We start from the raw sequence: 19,943 nt of genomic DNA, 5'->3' as shown, positions 1-19,943 counted from the left end.
AAAATATCCCATATAATTGCATGAAATGTGATCAGTTAAGTAATAATATGATAAACAATTTGAATGTCTCAGAGAAAAAAACACAAATATTCCATTCAAGTGAACATATGATAATTCTCAATGCATTATTATGATTTAGATGATACACCAAGGACCGTGCCGGCGTATTAACCCTATGTCAGGCACCATGAACCTGACATGTTCATTGTGAACAAATTTTGAAATACACATAGGATATATTTTTTCATTTATATCTGAATAAAGTTTTTTCTGAAGAAATAATAAGCTTGTTTAAACATAGTATTCACTTATTTTTCTATCCAAATGGAAAACTTTCTTGCATGTACCTGGTAGGTGTATGACTGATAGAGGGGTTGAAGAATATGGTTTTTTCCACAATACTACACTTAGATGTAGCCCATTCAATAAAAATGATAAAGAACTATTTTTACGAGTATTTTGTAAAATGAAACATTTTAACAGCACAAATAAAGTACAACAAAGAGGTACATGCATTGTGAAATTCATTAAAAAACACTAAGGATAGTTTATTTATATTCACTTCCCATTGTCTTCATTATGAAATGAAATTTTTGATATCAGTGCAGTGCTGAAAAATGGCCGGTTTTGAAACATTAACATGAGGTGCATAAACTTTAAAATCTGAAAATAGGGCAACAAAAATATAATACTGTTATGTAAAATCATATTCCATTGAGGAAATACTTATTGTTTTGTTAATTATGGTACTCTCAATGTTCAAATACAGATGTAACACACTGGCTTCCAAAAGTTAAGAACACAACAGCTTATATAACACAACGCCTCCGCTTCAATCTTGCCTCTCTGGATTGAATGGTTAATGGAGAACAATCATATGGTACTTGGGCATACAGTACTGGCAGATAATTTCTCACCTAGTGATGTTGCAACCATGGATATAACAGTTGTAAAGGTGACTTGTCAAGATCCCGCTTGGCTACTATAGTAATATACCAATCATGGGGGGTAGGTGGTAACCCTGGCCGACTGGACACTGGTCTTCGGACAACTGCTTGATTTAGACAGCTTTTTCTCCATTTAATATGCCAGGGAAATACATTTTCTCGATATTATGCAAGGTGAACTCAGAAAGAAACATCATCTGGTCTCTGCCTGGACTCGATCCCAGGCCAAATGAGAGGCCATGTCTTCAGTGGTGTAAATGGTAAAGTGCTTGCCCAGTTTGTGAGAGGGCCCGGGTTCAAACCCTGGTAGAGACCAGGAGATTTCTTTTTCTGAGTTAAACCCAGCATAATTTCCAAAAAGTATGTTTTCTTGATATATTGGGCTGAGAAAAAGCTGTATCTCTCTCTATCTATCATCTTTTTTTGGGAGTCATTGCTGACGTTAAGAGAGGCTACTAATGCCTCTATTTCAGTGCCTCATGCAGTGCCTCCTCAGTGTGTGAAATAAGGCAGGTAGGGTCATGTCTCCAGTGGTGTTGATGGTGCCTGAGTGGCATGGTGGTAAGGTGCTCGTCTACCACCATGAAGGTTGCTGTCAGGGTCCCAGGTTCATGCCCAAAAAAAAAAGAGGATATAGAAAAGATATATTTCCTAATGAGTTTGATACCAACCCATCTCATTAATGACAGTAAATTGCAATATAGCAATATGGCCAAATTTGGTATTAGGCGAAGTAGTGTAGATGGTAGTAGCATGCTTGCTCGATTAACAAGAGGGCCTTGGTTCGAGTTCCCCAGGGGAGACCAGATGATTTTTCTTTCCGAGTTCACCTCAGCATAGTATCCAGAAAATATCTGTTTCCTTAAGTGTTTGGAATTGTTTCCATAATCGATATATTCCTTTAGTAGCCAAGCAGAATCAACGAGTGACCTCCACAACCATTACATTCATGGTTGCAAAATCACTTTGTAAGACATCTGCCAGTACTGTGTCCAGAAAGCTCCACTCATGAAGGGACTATTCCACGAATCGTCCAGTGGGTCAAGATTAAAAATGTGTGTGCATAGTTATGTTATATAAGCTATGCGCGTGCTCAACTTTTGGAAGCCAGTGTACAGTTATGATGCCATAAATAATGAAAATATTGGTTTTTTTTTTAAATTTCAATACTGAATACCAAAACCACAACAGATCTCATATTTACTAGAATTGATAATGTAAACATTGTATAGACCTGAGCTTTTGAACACTCTCATAACAATATATTCTTTTGTGCAAACACCTTTATAAGAGCCAAAACTAAATTCCGCATTAAAAAACATTAACATAATAATTTTAAAGATGAATCAACTGTTCCAATTTAAAACCATGTTTTATGAACACATGAGAATCGTAAATACCTTAACAAAACAAACTTATCAAGATTGTTCTATAATATAAACAAAATATCTTAAATAAAGCTTTGAATTATACACATTATTAACATCAAATATTCTAAATTTCACACAATATTTATGGAGCAAAAGTACAAAAACTATACTCAAATATAAGGTACACAACTATTTTTCTTTCCCGATTTCACCACTATACATTCTGTCAATGTTTTCCAATAATAAGCTCACATGCTCTGTAATGAAGAGAAAGGCTTATTAGCTTTAATTAATTAATAATAAAATTATCATTAACTTATTATGAACAGACATATGATACATAGACAAAATAATTGGATGGGCTCGGGTGAAAAAAATTTGTACGTGCAATATCAAGACTATTCATCTGCATTTATTGTTTAAGAATTAAGCGTGTTCCTATATTTATCTGAAAAAATCTTTCTGCAAATGGAGATCAGCCCAAATGCGATACGCTATCCTTATCTATTTTTTAAAATCTTAAATCAACTTGTATACATATCAAATGAGCTACTTCAATCAACGACAGTGTATATAATGCTGCAATTACTGAACATTTTCCGGTCTAAACTTATGAATATATAAGCAGATATTGAGAAAATTTTATAACCCTTTCAGACCCTGCATGCACAAATGTGTGAGATGATTTTTCTCACTGTAGAATTTTTTGTGACATCAAGGAGTTACCTTAAAGGATCGTGTAAGTTGTGAGTTGGAAACATTGTGAATATGAACTTTGGGGGCTTTTAACTTTTTTTTAGTATAATAGTAATAAAAAAAATTCTATGTACATGAAAATAGTTTCTCGACACCACCCTTTACCAGGACAAGGGCTGAAATTAACGAATTTCAACAGAGTCTGGGTGGTGTACAGTTTAAAAGTAAAAACACTTAAAGTTGAACTTTCGGGGTTTTTTTTAAGATGTCGTCCAGGAAAAAGTGCCTCCAAGAAAAGTGATTTATTATTACATAAAATCTTAGAAAAAATTGTGTGTGAAGATGAATATCCTTTACATCATTTTGGCTGAAAGAATTTGAACAAAATGAATTACTCTTGACAAAAAAAATTTGCAAAAATAAAGATTTGATGATATTTATGATTTTAATGAATTTTTTGAATATCAAAAATGCAAGATCCATCTTGAGAATTCCAAAAAAATGAATGCTTGGGCCTGGAAGGGACAATGACAAACATGCCAAATTCTTGTCAGTTACGTAAATAATTTTACAAAAAGTAGCTTATATATTTTAACTCAAATAGTTTGTAACACAAGGGAAATCTTATTCTTTCAATATCAGTTTTATTTGTTACACTTGGAGATATGTTTCTTTTTGATATCTAGAAAATAAGAAATTGGAAATAAAGGAATTTGGGAAAATATTCTTTCCTATTCAAAATTTGCTTCAAGTAAAAGCAGGAAGAAACAAAAAAAAAATTTTTTTTGTAAGATATCTAAAAGTTAATGACATCTGTAATAATCAATGTTTTGCAATAACAAATTTACAGTGCTCCATTGGAGTAGTACAGCTTTAAAATGACTTACCATCTGAAAGACTAGCAATAGTACATTGTTTTTTCAGGAACCCCAAGCAAAAATCTTTACTCAGTTCAAAGGCAAACATGTTATAGGTAAATGTCCTGTAAATAAGAGCCTTGCTTGAAACACGATCATAGAAAAAAATTCAATGCATAAAGCATGTCAGCATGAGACTACTACAGTATACTTCCACATTATCCAGCATGCCAAGAAATTAGAATCGTAGATTCTGAATAATTCTTAAATATCTGGTATCTGGACTCTTAAGAATTTATTGAATTGGCTGATTTGACCACGGTCAGTTTTCTGCATTTTAGGATCTTTTCTGTTTTATGAACAATGTTCAGATAGTTCATGCTTTATATGTTTGCTTTTGCAACCAAAAATTTTTTTTTTAAAAAAAAAGATAAAAAGCATATTCATTTGCATGACTAAATCAGTTGAATGCGAGTAGACTGCAAAGTATTTTGATATTTCTTGGTCTTGTTTGTGTGTGTAAAATTGTAATAAGCAGAGCAAAAAATTAAGAAAATTGCACTGAAAAACATGTTATAATACAAAAGTTAGTGTGTTTTGTACTTGGTTGACCATAATTAAATTAGAGCAATAAGTAAATATTCAATTTCTTATCATTATTATCAAATTCCTGTACAGAATAGTGCAAACCCATTATTTTATTCTAATTTATTTAGTACTTACTATAAGAATGTCTTTTTAATGTATTCTGGGTTTTTTATTGAACCTTGCTTTTTCCTGGCTTGCTCGGAATGGACCACAAAAAATTGGTGTTTCCTGAGTTAAGCAGCATGCCAGCTAATGCAAGGAAACACTGTAATTTTTTTGCAGTAAAAATATTGTTTTACTGAAAGTACTTGTTGCATTAATGCAAATGCAGCATGTGAATGATTCATTCTAAATTTACTTGAATCTGTTTTAATGTGACAACACTTTTCAAAAAGAAGTAATGGGGACATACCCGAGCTGGCCAAAGACAATATTTTCCTGGAAACTTTTTTCATCTCTGAAGTCTTCAGGACTGTAACGACCTAAATCAGACCTGAAAGACATTGGAGAAGAGAAAATGTATGAATATACTATAACAATGACTGCAATCAGATTGTTTTGCACATCTTAATTTATAATGATACTCACTGAATGTGTACATCTTTCTATATAAAAATTGGTTTATATGATTTGACCAGTGTTATATGAGAAGTGTGAGAAAACTCAACTTGGAGAAAATTACAGCATTAACCACACTATTTTTAATAGGAGCTAGAACACTTAAATATCACCCACCTTGTAGGGATTTCCCTGTTAGCTCTTTCACACTGTACAGCATCAAAAAATGCAGCATTCCAAAACCGAATTGACCTCCAAATAGGTTGGTTCTTGAGGTATGTAAATAAGTATTCTCTGGCAGGACATCTTCCTTCTCTACTGACTATAAAACATTTAAAATTCTCATCAACATTCTATTGATATACAGGCAAACTTGGTTAAGTCCAAAGTTATTGGAAAAATGTTCCAATTATCCAATTAATCTGGCCTCAATCAGTAAAATGACTACAAATTGCAATTTAATTAACATTCACACAGTAAAATCATCATCAATTATTAATGTTATGAGTGACGAAACTGTTTCCCAAATTTTAATTAATAATTGGTCTTAGATGCTACATTCCACTGTTGTGGGATCACAATTTCTTGGCTATGCTCAAAGCCTGATTTATGAAAACAGTTCATGACCATCTGTTATGTGAAACTGCTTCCCTAATTTTACTAATTATTCTTATGCTATCAGGGATATATACTTTAACTTATTACAATATAACGTAATAAAAAAAATTCAAATTTTGAATAGTACACCTTGATCCATAGGTTGAACAACATATTTGGTATCAAGCAATACACATTCTTCAATGCACTCCAGCTAAACAATGTTAAATGGCCATTTAACAAAAAAAAATTCAAACTTTTATTTGTCTTTGAAAATGTGTTGTTTAACAACTTGGTCAAGAAAAGCAAAAAGTCTGACTTCTTGTAGAATTTTTCCAAACTAAATGATTTTTTCTCTTTAACTTTGAATTATCTAAAACAAAAAAGAAAATTGATTTAAACAAGAACTTTTAACATTAAATTGAATAAAAAATTCAAGGGGAGTTTGAAAAAGGTTGAATTGTCCAAAATTTGAATTGACCAAGTTCTACTTTATTTGACTTTTTATCTACCATTACAATTTGTGTTGGTTTCATTATGTTTGAGCATAATGTAAGACAAATGCAAAAACCCACACGTTGCATAAACCCCTTGAGGTATATGTTTGAGATACATTCATTCATTCAAAGTGAGCACAACTCTGTTGTATTTCCATAGGACATTTGCTACCAATTGAGTTTTTGCCAGAAGTAAGTGAGTGTAGGTACATAAGAGTGTAAGTACGTATCTAGTGTAATGTTTGAATTTTCAGTGTTCATATGTACGAGTACAGTTCACATTTATTAACAACCCTATTGGAGAAAAATTCCCTCCAATATTAACAACCCTATTGGAGGGAATTTTTCTCCAATAGGGTTGTTAATAAATGGAATAGCTTACCCCCGGAGGTAGTAAATTGTAACACAATTGACACGTTTAAAAAGAAATACGATAAACATGTTGGGGTAAATCGAGAAGCTATCCATTCTTAGAATAAGACAACCATAAGTATTCTTTATGGGCATTGTATGATATTTTATCATGTGTATATATTGTTTGTAATTTGTGTTAATTGCATTTTTAATTGGGTTGCTGTATTTTTGAATCATATGACAACCATATTTTTATGGGCATCTTTTTATCAGCCACCTCGTTGGGCATTTTGCCTGTTGTGGCGTTGTATTTGTATTTGTATTTGAAGTGTAATGATTGAATATCTATGGTTGTAGGTCTGTTGCTCTCTGTAGTGACACTTTTCAATGGGGAGATCGGCTCGCATTCGTGTCTAGAAATTGGGAACAACAGAAAACAAACTTAGCTGACCACCACTGTGGTTTGAACCCAGGCCCTTGTGATGCGAGGTCGTCACTATGACCACTTCACCACCACAGCGGCATGTGTTAGAGATAGAAATATATGTTATACTTACTTTCATAATAAAAGGTGAAGCACATGTTCATCAATGATTTTGCAGGTGAAAAATCATCAGCTTCGAAACACTCAAATAAAACAATAGCAAAATACATCACCAGACCATAAAATGTAGACTCTGACACTTGCTTTGAATGAACACGCTGTTTAAAAAAAAGAAATCAAGCATTTAACAATTTAACTATTTGATCAAAAAAAAAAAACTGTATAATGAGGATTATGTTAATTCAAACTTGAACTTTAAATTCATTAAATGAAAGATTTTGGCCCTTAAAATTTATAATTATAAATATTTGCTCACTGTCTATTCTTTAGGGAAAGAATGGGAAATACGAGTCATATTGGGGATCTAAGACATGCTTAGAAAAGAGGGGAACTTGGTAACATGATCCTATACTCTATAAATATACTGGGTTTATACCCCGACTGGCACAAATCGTTTGCATTAGGATGAAAGAGTTCTAGCTGTATAAATATACTTGTTGCTAGATGGCAGTAGATGAATAATTAGCATTTTGCCAAATTGGTTTTTTTATCCTTCCACCAAAAATAATAAAAATAATCATTAAAGAAAATTTGACTTTTATCAAATTTTTAAAAAAAAAACCATGACAGTAGGGTTAATATGCATGCCCAACGTGCAGCACCACCAACCATCTGTTGATATTCACTATGCTCAAGTTACAGAGGTGGAAAGAGCCATGCACACTTGATCTGCCCTTAGATCAAGTATGTCCAAGCTCAGCTTGGGAAAAGCCAGGAAGGGATTAACGTGCATTTGTGAAATTATTTAGTTGTAGCTATTCTGAATTTTTATGGAATATAATTATTTTTCTTTTCATTGGCAAGCCAAATTTTTAATATAAAAAATATCAGGAATGTTTAAGAGATGCATGTGCAGTTTAGTAATAATAAAGACGTGTCTGTCAGAATTTAATGGTTCAGTAACATTTTTTTCCCTCTGCATGTGAATTTGCATCCACCAAAACATCTGAACTATATACTGCATAAAACTATTTGAATGTGTGCAGATGCCTTATTGGTAAGAAGTAACTCTGTGTCCATTAATTTTAAATAGTTCGTGTTTATATATATAATCTATATGTCTGTTAATGAATGAAGCATATAGGGGATAAAAATTTGATGGAAGAACAGATTTAGTTTTTATGCAATACTAGCTCGCGCGTTGCTGCAATCTCAGAAGAAAGGAAACTTGTTATAACATTCAATTTTTACATTGCATCATTTTTATTGAAACTTTCATTTTCATATGGAAAACATTTCAAAGCGTCGATTTAATTCTATTTTATTAGAGTTCTTGTGGATACACAATATTTTTTGTTTTTCCATCGAGTGCATACACGAATAAATCAGAAGGTTTTCCAACGCGTGAGCCGGCCACATACAGTTGTCCATGTGAGAAGCATGGATTCTCCAAATCTAGCCCACACATTTGTAGCGATTGTCCTTGTACTTTGTTGATGGTCATTGTAAAAGGCGAGTCGCACCAGAAACTGTAAACGTTTGAATTCAAATGGCATATCTGTTGGGATCATTGGAATACGTGGCAACAATACATCTTCCCCCTTGAATTTCCCATTCAAAATTGTAGCTTCGATGGCATTGTTCATCATCTTTTTCCTCGAAAGTCTTGTATCGTTGCAAAGTTGTGGTGGATTGATGTTTCGGAGAAGAATGACAGGCACACCAATTTTCAATGTTAAAATGTGCGGTGCATACCTGGCAAATCGAGTGAATTAAAGAATTGTGTTGGGTAGTTGACAACTTGGTCTTGATTCATCGCAGTATCGATGGACTCATACGTTGTCGCTCCACCTGGTATTCCGTTTTGAATGCTGAAATTGATGGCATTGACATTGTTGTTAGTAGCTGCTAATATAGCACGGGCACTGAGCCATTAATGATTTTTGTAATTCCACGCGATATTTGGGAAAACCTTTTGAATTAATTCGTCTTTGGTTGATGTCATCTTACAAAAGTTTGTTGGCAATGTGATACATTGTGTAGATCTGTTGATTGCCATCTTCACATTCTCAATATCCAGCAATTGTTTTGTGAAACGTTTGGCGGATACATCATTTTGTAGTTGAACACACATATTGGTTTTCAAAGTCAATTTCCTTACATGTCACCATAGAACTGATGATTTGAGACATGCATTAAGTTCATCAGCGGGTGTTGAACGTGTTATGACTTGCAGAGTTTGTCGAAAATCACTAGACAATAAAATGAGTGCTCCACCAAAGGGGTGTCCATTTCCCCTCAAATCTTGCAGTGTACGATCAAGCACTTCCAATGCTTTTTTGTGAGCCATTGTGAATTCGTTCCATATGATAAGTTCACATGTTTGGAGAACTTCGCCCATTCTGGAATTTTTGGTGATATTGCATGTTGGTGTCAGTGGTTTGCAAATTTAACAGCAATTTCAGTGCTGAATGCGCTGTTTGACCACCATCCAAAAGTGATGCAATTGCCAGTGAAATTTTAAAATAAAACATATAAATCACAGTTGTCTAGCACCCACTACACAATTATGCCAGAAATCTTCAACACGCGCAACACCTAGGATAGATGTACTATGCCAGGAACCTTTGCTGGAGTGTACTCAACAGCTTCCCGAAGTTTCATGGCGATTGGATGAACGGTGTAGTAATGCATAAAGGACAATCAGACAGACAGACATACATTCGTTTTTATATATATAGATTAGTAACAATTAACATAAAAACATAATAACTAATATAACTTTGAACATACTTGACTATTGACACATCGTGCAAACCATAACCTTCCTATTTCACACTGGCATAATTCCCCAAACCTAGCCTTTTCTTCAAAAGTTATTGACATACTACAAATAAAAAAAGTCACAAACATCAGATTAGGTTTGTTGGAACAGAAAAATTAGAAGATATTTGTTTACATGATGTAAAAGGTAAATGCACAAACTAAACAGTAAATCAACAAATTCCGATTTTTAAATACAGTAAAAAACCCAAGTAGGGCCACCTATGGTTCCATTAAAATCTGTCCAAGTTAGAGAGGTTTGCAAGATACAGAGATACAATATTGTGAATATTCGGTGTTATGGCTGGCAAGGACGCAACTAGGTATTTTGCCAACCGGTGCAAGCAGAATTTTGGCGGCTTTTGCACGTAGAAGTAGTACTTAAAGGATGAATTTGGCACCTCCCTTCTGGTCCAATGCTCAGGGCACCAGATCCGTTTACTTCCCCCTAGTTGCAGCCCTGATGCATTCAAAACTATCCAATGTACAGAGGGGTTCAGGATACATATTTGTCCAAACTGACAGGTTTTACTGTATTTACCTAAAAATTTAATACACACAATATGTGTGTGATGAAAGTACAATGATGAAATAATGATAATGAAACAATGATGATACCAAATAATGAAAAAGACTATTAGGCACTTGATTTGCCACTTCTTTTGGAATAGGTAAAGTCTTTTGACTCCTGGTGCATTTTCTTATGGTGGTCCATAAAGGCAGCACTTCATTAGAGAAACCATCTGAGCCTCGACTATTGGTACATAAGGGGCAAAAGTTGAATAAAATTTCACCCTATGTATAAGTGTGCAGTTAATATGTGTGGCTTATTTACATAATCAGAAATCTACTCATGATTTTGAGTAACTAGAACGTTCATATTGGAATTGTAGCAAGACTAATATTTTTTAGAAAATTAATGCTTAAGAGGTATGCAAAGTAAAGATATATGGCTGGGCAGAAAACAATCAGTAATTTAAAGGGAAGAAAAAAAAGGCAATAAAATGCACAAGAGATGAAAAAATATTAGAAGTAAAGCAGTATACAACAAGGCTGCTGCAGCATTAAGGTTTGGGGGAAATGAATGCATAACATTATCAAAAAATAATCATGTCATACAGTGTACTGCCCTGGCTCTATCAACAATTGTAAATACCAAAAAATAATCAAAAATATGCTCACCAATTACTAAATATTTTTTTCACAAATATCTTCATAAACTGTACAGCATCTAGTATTGTGTCATCAGGCTGGCTTTCACAACTAGGACTAGACATAGAAGAATGAAGCGAACTAGTAGATCCACATCTTGTGAATCCAAGAGAGTGGCCTTCTGGTATTGATTCAGCATCTGAAGATTCTAAGCTAGTACTCTGGCAACATGGGTCTGACTCACTCCCTATACCAACTGATTCAGTGCGACGATAAACGTAAAATGGATCAGTTTTATCCGATCTGAATTCAGCATATGTGGAATGTGAACTGCTGTTGCCTAAACTTTGTCCACTGTCAATAGTATCCAGAGATTCCTGAGACAAATCCTTCCTTGGTTTTGATTTAGTTTCCAGAACCAGTGGATCTATTTCTGGTTGTCCATAAACAGACCTGTCTTTATGTTTCATACCTTTTCTCTTTGTGTAATGGTGGCGCTTGGAAACTTGCTCAGATTTTGTGACGGGTAAGCTAGTTCTCCTAATATCAGTTAAAGAACCATCTGATTGTCTACCAGTGACAGAGTTTTTTCTCGATGTTTCTTCACTTTTGGAAGATGAGTCAGAATCAATACCTAAATTAAAAGCAGCTTCAAGTTTAAGTGATATGTCATTAAGTAAACTTTGATTAGAGCCAATAACAGAACTAAAGAAACCATGGTTCTTATCATCTGCAGTCAATTTCTCTTCAGCAGTGTCATTGAATAAATTCTTTTTACTAAATGAACCGTGATTGCTGAACACTGATGACAGAAATCCCTGAGACTTTTTCTGTGCATCGGCACTACTCTCTGTAGGCCCATTTCTTCCAGGTTTTCCAGCATCACACATCATTCTACCTGGAAGGATATGTTTTCATGGTTGATTTTAAAATGATAACCCATATATTTTATTTCTTTTATTCAACTAAAAACACTAACATTTTCTACAAAAATGACAAAGGAAAAAAGCTGTAAATTGGCTTTGATTTATTAATGAAAGAAAAAAAAAAACACCACAGAAATAATTTATTATGTAATAAAAACGGTGAAGTAGTGCCATTCATTTCTCTGTTATTGTCAGAAAAAAAACTCTTAAATTTGAAATATGCATCTTAACTCATATAGGCCTACACAAAACATCCCACAAAGAACAATGAAAATGCACAAGTGTGCCAAGGCTATTTCAATACAAATCCTATTCAAGTTTGTGACATCTGCTGAGTGAGAGATTAAAGTTGACTCTAGGGAAGTTGAACAGCTGTTTGTAGATAACAAGCTTCTCTTAAAGCACCTGTCATTTATGTAGAGGTATGTTCAGAGTGTAATAAACTACTGCACAAAGATCCTACACTACAACTATATTCAACTGCTAGAAGAGCATGGATTAAAAGTATTGACAATCACCAATTACTTTTTAATCCATGCTCAAATTTCTGCAGCAATTATTAGTTTTAATTATCTATAATTAATTAAAAAAGTAATAATAATTTCTACAGAAATCTGAGCAATTCACACAAATCTACATTATGTTTTCTAAACTTTTGTTCTTCAAGCATGATAAAATATAAATATCTTACACGGCACATAACTTAGACACATGCATATAGGTCTACATGAAAACTTTTTTTTCTCTTTTTTTACAGTGTCTTAACTCTCGACTACTTTTTAACATGGGTGGAGATACGGAGGGGGGGGGGGGAGCAATGCCTCAAGTGTCAAAGGGGAAGCCGACTGATCTGATGTATTTGCATATATATGAATTGACATCATTATGCCCCCCAGACTTTCAAGTCTATCTCTGCCCATTTACCTTTTACAATTCCTCAATTTAAATAAAATTTTATTTCATAAGCTCAAGCCTCAAAAAAGGTGAATTATTTGTAATATATATATATATATATATATATATATATATATATATATATATATATATATATATATATAAGTGGCCTTACAATAGAATTTTTTTTTTAAATAATCGGGGGCTAAAAGCATTTCAGATATGTAAAAAAAATTGGATATAAGTAAATGTCTCTGAGAAAATCTGTAAAAAGATTAAAATAAGGAGCTTTAAAGCTAAAAATTGTTGAAATTTGCTTGTTTTATTTGCACTACTTTATATGAGCCTACATTTAACAAAATTGGCTCACAGTAAAATTTTGTGCAAATAGAGAAGAAATTCTACGTCATTCTATGACATTAGATATATTTTTGCATAAAGAATTATTTTGTATTTGATAAACTCAGATAATATTAATCATATATATATATAGATGTATTTTTGAAGTTTTTCAACATGCTTAATTATAAAGTTATTTTACCACAACAGTGTTAAATTTTTTTTAATTACTTTGATTTTTACAGCATATATTTTAATAAACATATATTTAATGTATATGATAAATATGAAATGGTTATACTTGTGTGAAAAAAAATCTAAATTATAATATTTAGCACAAGGCTATATATATTTTTCCCAAGAAATAATTTAAAATTGCTGATAAAAAGCCAGAATATGAGGCATTAAATCACAAAGAATGAAATAATTATCAGCTACAACCTAATTGTTGTAGCTGAGGCAGATGGAAGAGAGTAGAATTGAAAACCTAATGTATGTAATGCCTGGTGGTGATGTATAAGATGTGATGTTTCTTGTTGTGATGATGATTGTAAAAAATAATAATAGCTTCTGTGAAGATATAAACTATGGCACACTGGTTTTTGTCCTTCAGAGGGCAGCTGGTGTCTTATTTAATTATAAGACTTTATCATCCCAGCAGGTGATAGAGTAATTGCTGCTGCTTCATAACAAAAGTGTTAGAACTAAACTGCCTGCCCCCCCCCCCCCCGGATCAAATGATGCAAGTCTCAATTATGATCTTGCTGAAGACAGAAAATGCGCTCCATAAAGTAGCCTACTCCAGGGTTAGCAAATTTTTCTTATGATAACACAATTTCCATTTGAGCTAAATATTTTATATCATCATTTTAGAATTCAAAGTAAAATGTCAGAAAAGACACTGAAATTTATAGTGTTGGGAAAAAAACTAGATCTGACTGTCATAAAAAGTGTTATGCAAAAGTGTAAAATCTGTTACCCATTACATCATTGGACCCATCAGACATTAATATTGAGGAGTGGAGCAAGTTCTGAACATTTATCTACTGTGTGTCATAGAGCTTTTTTCTCAAAGTATGAAATACATCCAAAAGCATGCTTTAATCCTTTAAAATGTCATAAGAAAAAAATAACAAAAGGTTTAAGGATAGTAAACTTGTATTTTTCATGTATAAATTAAATAAATGGTTGTACAAAATCAATTCCAGGGCAAAAAATATGCCATGCCTGTAGGAACAGTGAATATAAACAACAAGTTAGGTGAAGAAACTGAATACTGTGAAGAGATGAACAGTGATAGTAATGTAGAGAAGTAACTTGAAAAAAGGCCAATTATTAAACAAGAAGCACTTGAAGAAATAAATTCATCTCTACAGAACATAGAAGAGTCACCAATTAAACTTCATAGAGTAGCTCCACAGTGCCAGTCAAACAATGCCAAAAGAAAAGTTGAATCTGCTTGCAACACTTTAAAATCGTTTGTAAAGTTTTTGAAGAATTACCAGAAAACGAATCTCAAAGCACACTTAATGGAGATATTAAACAGAAAGCAAATATGATTATTTTGATAAAGTTAATTAGAAATAAGACTCAATTTAACAATCACAACAAGGGGAAAACTGTAAATTTTAACTCTGGCCCTTGCTTTAAGAAAGGGGAACAAGGAAAAAAAAATCTGAAGAGTTCAATGTCACTGAATATACTGTGCAGGAGAGCTTTTGTAAATGAAAAAGCAAAGGGGAGCCATTGTGTTTTTATTATAAAAAGAATCAAAAATTAAATTCCACCTATTTTTTTGCAATCAAATTTTTTAATGCAAAGGTTTAAATTTTCTTTCCTAGTCATAATCTACATTTTTTGTGAGTATTTTAGTGGAAATTTCATTTGAATATATTGAAAATCTGCAAAGTTATGATATATTTTAACAAATAATATTGCTTGAATGGGGTTAGCCTAAGAGACGTCATTCGTGAGGTTAGAAAACATTTTTTTTCTCAAAAAGTTTTTGAGATATGTACATGAAACTTTGCATGGTCAACAAGCATGGTAGAAGCAATTAATAAAAAATAATAATTGGAATCCAGGATGATGGGTTGCATTTCAGTATCTAGTTGAATGATTTGAAATCGGAACGATCCAGTCTTATTTCGATGAATTTTGCGTTACGAGCCAGAATAAACATATTAACGGTCAAAAAACCATTATTTTTTTTCTCCAGTATTTTACTTCATATATTTAGGAGAAATTTAAAATAAAAGTTGTTTTGGTAACTGCTGTGCCTCTGGTTTAAAAATACGTTTAAAAAATTGTATTTTTTCTAACGAAAAATTCCACAAAAACAAAGTTTACATAATTTTTTTGCATGTAAATTTCAAATGTAAGTGTATGAATTATTTTTATTCGTATTCTGTATGTTTTTGTGAACACTTTAGTGAAAATTTCACTTGAATATATTGAAAATTGAAAAAGTTATGATTTATTTTCTCAAACAATGCCGCCTAAAAATTGAGCCTCGGAAAAGTCATCTGCATCAGTTTTTGATAAATTTCAACATTTTTTTTCTCAAAAAGTTTTAGAGATATGCAAATAATATTTCACACAGTTAATAAGGATGGTAAATGCAACAAATAAAAAAAAAAGCATTGAAATCTGAGACTATGGGTGTCATTTTGGCATTTTGCCGGGTGATTTGAAATGGAATGACCCAGCTGTTATATAACGTTAATTTCAAAACCTTGCTTATAACACACCTTTTGAATCACCAAGGAAGATTATAAGTAGAGCCCAAAAGTTCAGGCAAAATGCCCCACAGACATTTTTTTTTCACCTATTCCCAAATTTTTTTTTGTTTTAAAAATACATTTTTTTTAAAGTTTTCCCTGCCATAAATGCCTATTTTGACATTGCTTTATGTTTATTCATGAAATTTAGAGGCCATATTTTGTAGAACTTGCAATATTTTTAGCACTGAGAACTTCAAAAGAATTTTTTTCTTTTAAATCTTGAACCCCCAGCATTAATTCTCATTAGCAAGCCTTCTCTCTCTTGTCGCCATTTAAACACAAATAGGCATAAGTGCCTCTAAGACAAGAAAATTGGTGTTTGGCATAGAAGTTAGAAAGTTCTTATCTTCGATATACATAGCTTTCAAGTACCAATCAACATATCGTCGACTTTGCATCAAGAATACGAGTTCTAGAAGAAAACAACCTATGTATACGAAAAGCTAAGAATAAATTATAGAGGTTTATAACAAGTTTATTTCTCCACATGCTCCACTTAACATGCATTGCACAGCAGTGTAAGCTAGATGAATAGCTGACTGATGACTGCCCCCAATAGGTATTTCAAGAGGGTTCCAACTGTCCTCAGACTCATCAGTTGACATCATGGCTTCAACACAGGGCAGGATATGAGCTGACAGGGCCCTGGAGCCTATATTATTAATTTTATTCTTTTACAGCATAAATAAATGCAAAGCCCCCCCCCCCTTAGGGGTGTGCGACAGCAATGGGACCTATGCTCACAGTATAATAGAAGTGAAAAAAATATGTCAATTTAATTTTTTTTCGGTAAGTAAAACTGTCTATGTAGTCTGTACCTAAGAAAATAAAAAAAATTATATTATGGAACCTTATTCATCTCACTAAAGGGAACTCCATCCCTCAGGGTGAACAAATGCATTTTTGTTTCCCATTGTAGGCCCAAGGGATCCAAAGTCCCGAATCAAACAGGTGGGACAAAAATTGAATGCTCCCTTTTTTCAATTCTCATTTCTTTCATTAATTATGAATTTTCATCAGTTCTGGAAATATTTCTTAAATCAATCATTAGATTTCAATTTCATTTTTTTTTTTCAAATTTTTATAATTTTCATTAATTTTTGTGCCAATTTAAATTTATACTGTATGCATAGTTTTTTTTGTATGGATATTATTTTAACATTCCTGCGTATTCTGAAATAACGTATGAATTTTTGGATGAATTCCCCTTCTGAAACTGCTTAGTAATCCCTGCAATGGACACCCCCCCCCCCCTGGTAACTATTTTTGCACAAGACCCTGCGATTCATAAGGTGCAGCCACGAATAAGTGTACAGCAAAAAAACCACAGCAAGTTATTCAAAATTTGAGACGTAAACCCCCCAGAGCAGAATGTTTAGCACAGTTTTGCGACGAGCCCTCCTGACTGGAAATGTTCTGCGGTAAAAATTCCCATACATGTAATGGTGTTTTTTTCACTTTTTCTTAAATTCTACTAAATTGTTCTGCGACGTACGTCACAGATTTTGGGACATTCTGCTTTGGGGTGTAAACCGATCAAATGCAAAACTCAATACTGAAAATTTTGAGAAAGATATGTCCATTATATTATGAAATTTTTTTTTTCTGAATAATTCCATATGAAAACATTATGTAGTTTTTATATGATTGCTCTTTAATTTCAGCTAGCACTATTTTACATATTAGCTGACTATCAAGCATTCAATTAAATCAAACTCCAGTCTAATATTGAAGGACCACAAACACTTTTTTGGCATAATAATATCAATTTAGATTATAATAACTGTATTATTAGCTATCATTGAAATAGTGGAGAGCAGTCAATTTTTAGCCAGTTTTCGGACCATTACTATCTCTCTCACAGCTTTCAGCTACTTTCCCCTTTTTTTTCATTGACTATAAATGGTTGTTTTTGTGCCTATTTGAGGCACTTTTAGAGCCGGTTTGCCTGCCTATTTTGACCAATTTTAGCGCCTAAACTTCCGGGCTTTAGTTATAAGTGAACTTCGATTGTACTGAAAAAAAGGGGGAATTTGAGAGCACGTTTCTGACAAGTTTTTATCAAACCCAACACTAAGTGTTTGAAACGTATCCACATTTCTTCAAAAAAATAGTCTTAAAAATCGGCATTACAAATTCATAGACGAAAGAGGAAAAAAAGTGACATCTAAATAGTGATATGAAAATACATTGATCTCTAAGTCTATAAAATATTCATTTACCATGTTCTTTGAAAAGCCTTCCGCTCAGGAACCTCTTACCACACAGCACAGGTATCAGTGATCAACAACACCGGGAGGGGATGATGACTATCTCGATATGTGGAGGGGGGGAAAAAAAATTTCACTCGGTACAATACAAACGCATGCCCTAATTTTTGAAATTTCTCAAAACTTTTGTGCCAACAATAACCGGATGCACAGACATTTTTTTCCCCTTTCTTTGGAAAAGAACTGACACGGTAGAATAACTTGCGAAGAAAGAGGAACACAGTTAAATCCCCTCCATCCTCGACGTCCTCAGGTAGATATCAATAATCCCTCCTCCCGTGGCTATTAAGCCGGGATTTGGCACTTATTTAAAAACTGGCACAAACTGCCAGCAGGATCATTAACCAATCTTCAAAAAAGAGATTACAATCACTTTTCTATGGCAGAGTTGCCAGATCCTTAAAAATTTCCAGCCAAAATCATCCTCAAAAGTAGCCAAAAGTGGGCTGAAATATCTATCACTTGTGCCGCCATCTAGAAAACAACACACGCACTAATGGTGATTTAGCCCAGTATTTTTTTTCCATGCCTTCCCCCCTTCAGTGCCGTCTTAAGGCATGGGCCCACCCGGGTACTGCCCAGGCCTCAAGACAAAAGCAGCTTCACACAAATGGGATCAGGGTGAAATTTTCGAGACTTTGCCTAATAGGGCCTCAGAAAAATTACTTGGCCCAGGGGCCCATGATGTTCTTAAGACGGCCTTGCCCCCTTCCCAGAATTTAATTCCAGAATTTATGAAAATCAAGAATTATAAGAAAAATTTAAGACTTGGGAAATTTAAGAATTTATTTCAGTATTGGTGAAAGCTACCAATAATTCACAGCGAGTGCGGGACCACATAAAGCGCGGAAAATTATTGGTGCAAATAGTGAGCGACCAAAACAGTTACCTAGAAAGCGAGTGTCCAGATTAGTGAACGATCAAAACTCGAGTCATCTAGAGACATAGGCGTGAAGTTATCGAAAATGTTATCGAAAATATTAGGGGGGGGGGGCCACCTCAAACTCAATATTTCTAGAGGGACTTATAGAGATGATGGAAAATGTAACGGTGCGGGGGGGGGGGGGACTTTCAAATAATTGGGAAGAGGATTCACAGGCATGTAACTTGAAATAATAGATGATGAATGAAAATTAATATTTTATATGCCCGTAAAATACTATCACTGGATATACTAAACTGAAAAATATTCAACAGCACATTTACTTGCTATAAAAAATACCAAAAGTGATGAAACAGTTTTTTAATCGACATTTTGAAAAAAAAAAACGAAAATACAAATGGAGTGCAGTCTCTAATTAAAAATCTAAAATTAGTCAAACCAATAGTAATAATTTTTCGCACTGTTGACGTCGGAAAAGAAGTCACTCTGTTACAATTCACTTCGTGTAGAATGATTTACGATTTGCGGTACGGGATCGGATTTGGACAGGCGTGGTCTTGGGATAGGGTCGGCAAATGACGCGAGTGAGAAACTGGGACAAACTCTGATGGAAACCAGATCTTCAAAAAAAAAAAAAAAATGTGTAGAGGGCATCTATTATAAGTGTTGAATTGTGAGGCAGTAGTTAAAATTTTCTATTGGAACTAAACGTGGGCCTAATAACGGTCTGTATGGTTCTCTTTTATTCAACCTTTTTCTACTTGCAAACCGTTGAAATCAAACGAAAATTTTTATGAACCGGCATAAATAAGAGACATAATTTTCGAACCGCTGTAATAAATATTTGGAGGAGAAATTTACTAAC

The 19,943-nt window shown here is 33.5% G+C and overlaps 1 protein-coding gene across 1 annotated transcript; it reads right to left on the bottom strand.

Moving 5' to 3' along the window:
- Positions 1–1,783: 1,783 nt before the first annotated feature.
- LOC149090012 (uncharacterized protein KIAA0513) lies at positions 1,784–18,425 on the bottom strand. Its single transcript, XM_089231921.1, has 8 exons — positions 18,148–18,425; positions 11,014–11,881; positions 9,802–9,895; positions 7,022–7,166; positions 5,194–5,338; positions 4,871–4,951; positions 3,901–3,995; positions 1,784–2,574 (listed from the first exon to the last, which is right to left on the bottom strand). The coding sequence occupies exons 2-8, from the start codon at positions 11,874–11,876 to the stop codon at positions 2,507–2,509; spliced, it is 1,491 nt and encodes a 496-aa protein (XP_089088047.1). The 5' UTR covers positions 11,877–11,881; positions 18,148–18,425; the 3' UTR covers positions 1,784–2,506.
- Between the last annotated feature and the right edge of the window lie 1,518 nt (positions 18,426–19,943).

This window comes from Pholcus phalangioides, unplaced genomic scaffold (assembly GCF_987345545.1).
Source record: "Pholcus phalangioides strain wild (caught in Gottingen) unplaced genomic scaffold, Ppha-v1.0 ptg000001l_1, whole genome shotgun sequence".
Lineage (NCBI taxonomy): Eukaryota > Metazoa > Arthropoda > Arachnida > Araneae > Pholcidae > Pholcus > Pholcus phalangioides.
This window is presented reverse-complemented; position numbering and strand designations above follow the sequence as displayed.

Excerpts from the sequence above, each read along its gene's own strand:
- LOC149090012 (XM_089231921.1), bottom strand. The coding sequence starts at position 11,876 with ATGATGTGTGATGCTGGAAAACCTGGAAGAAATGGGCCTACAGAGAGT. Across the intron at positions 7,167-9,801 it reads CACGATGTGTCAATAGTCAA|CGTGTTCATTCAAAGCAAGT; the intron begins GTATGTTCAAAG and ends TTTTTTAAACAG. Across the intron at positions 2,575-3,900 it reads TATTGCTAGTCTTTCAGATG|AGCATGTGAGCTTATTATTG; the intron begins GTAAGTCATTTT and ends TCTTCATTACAG.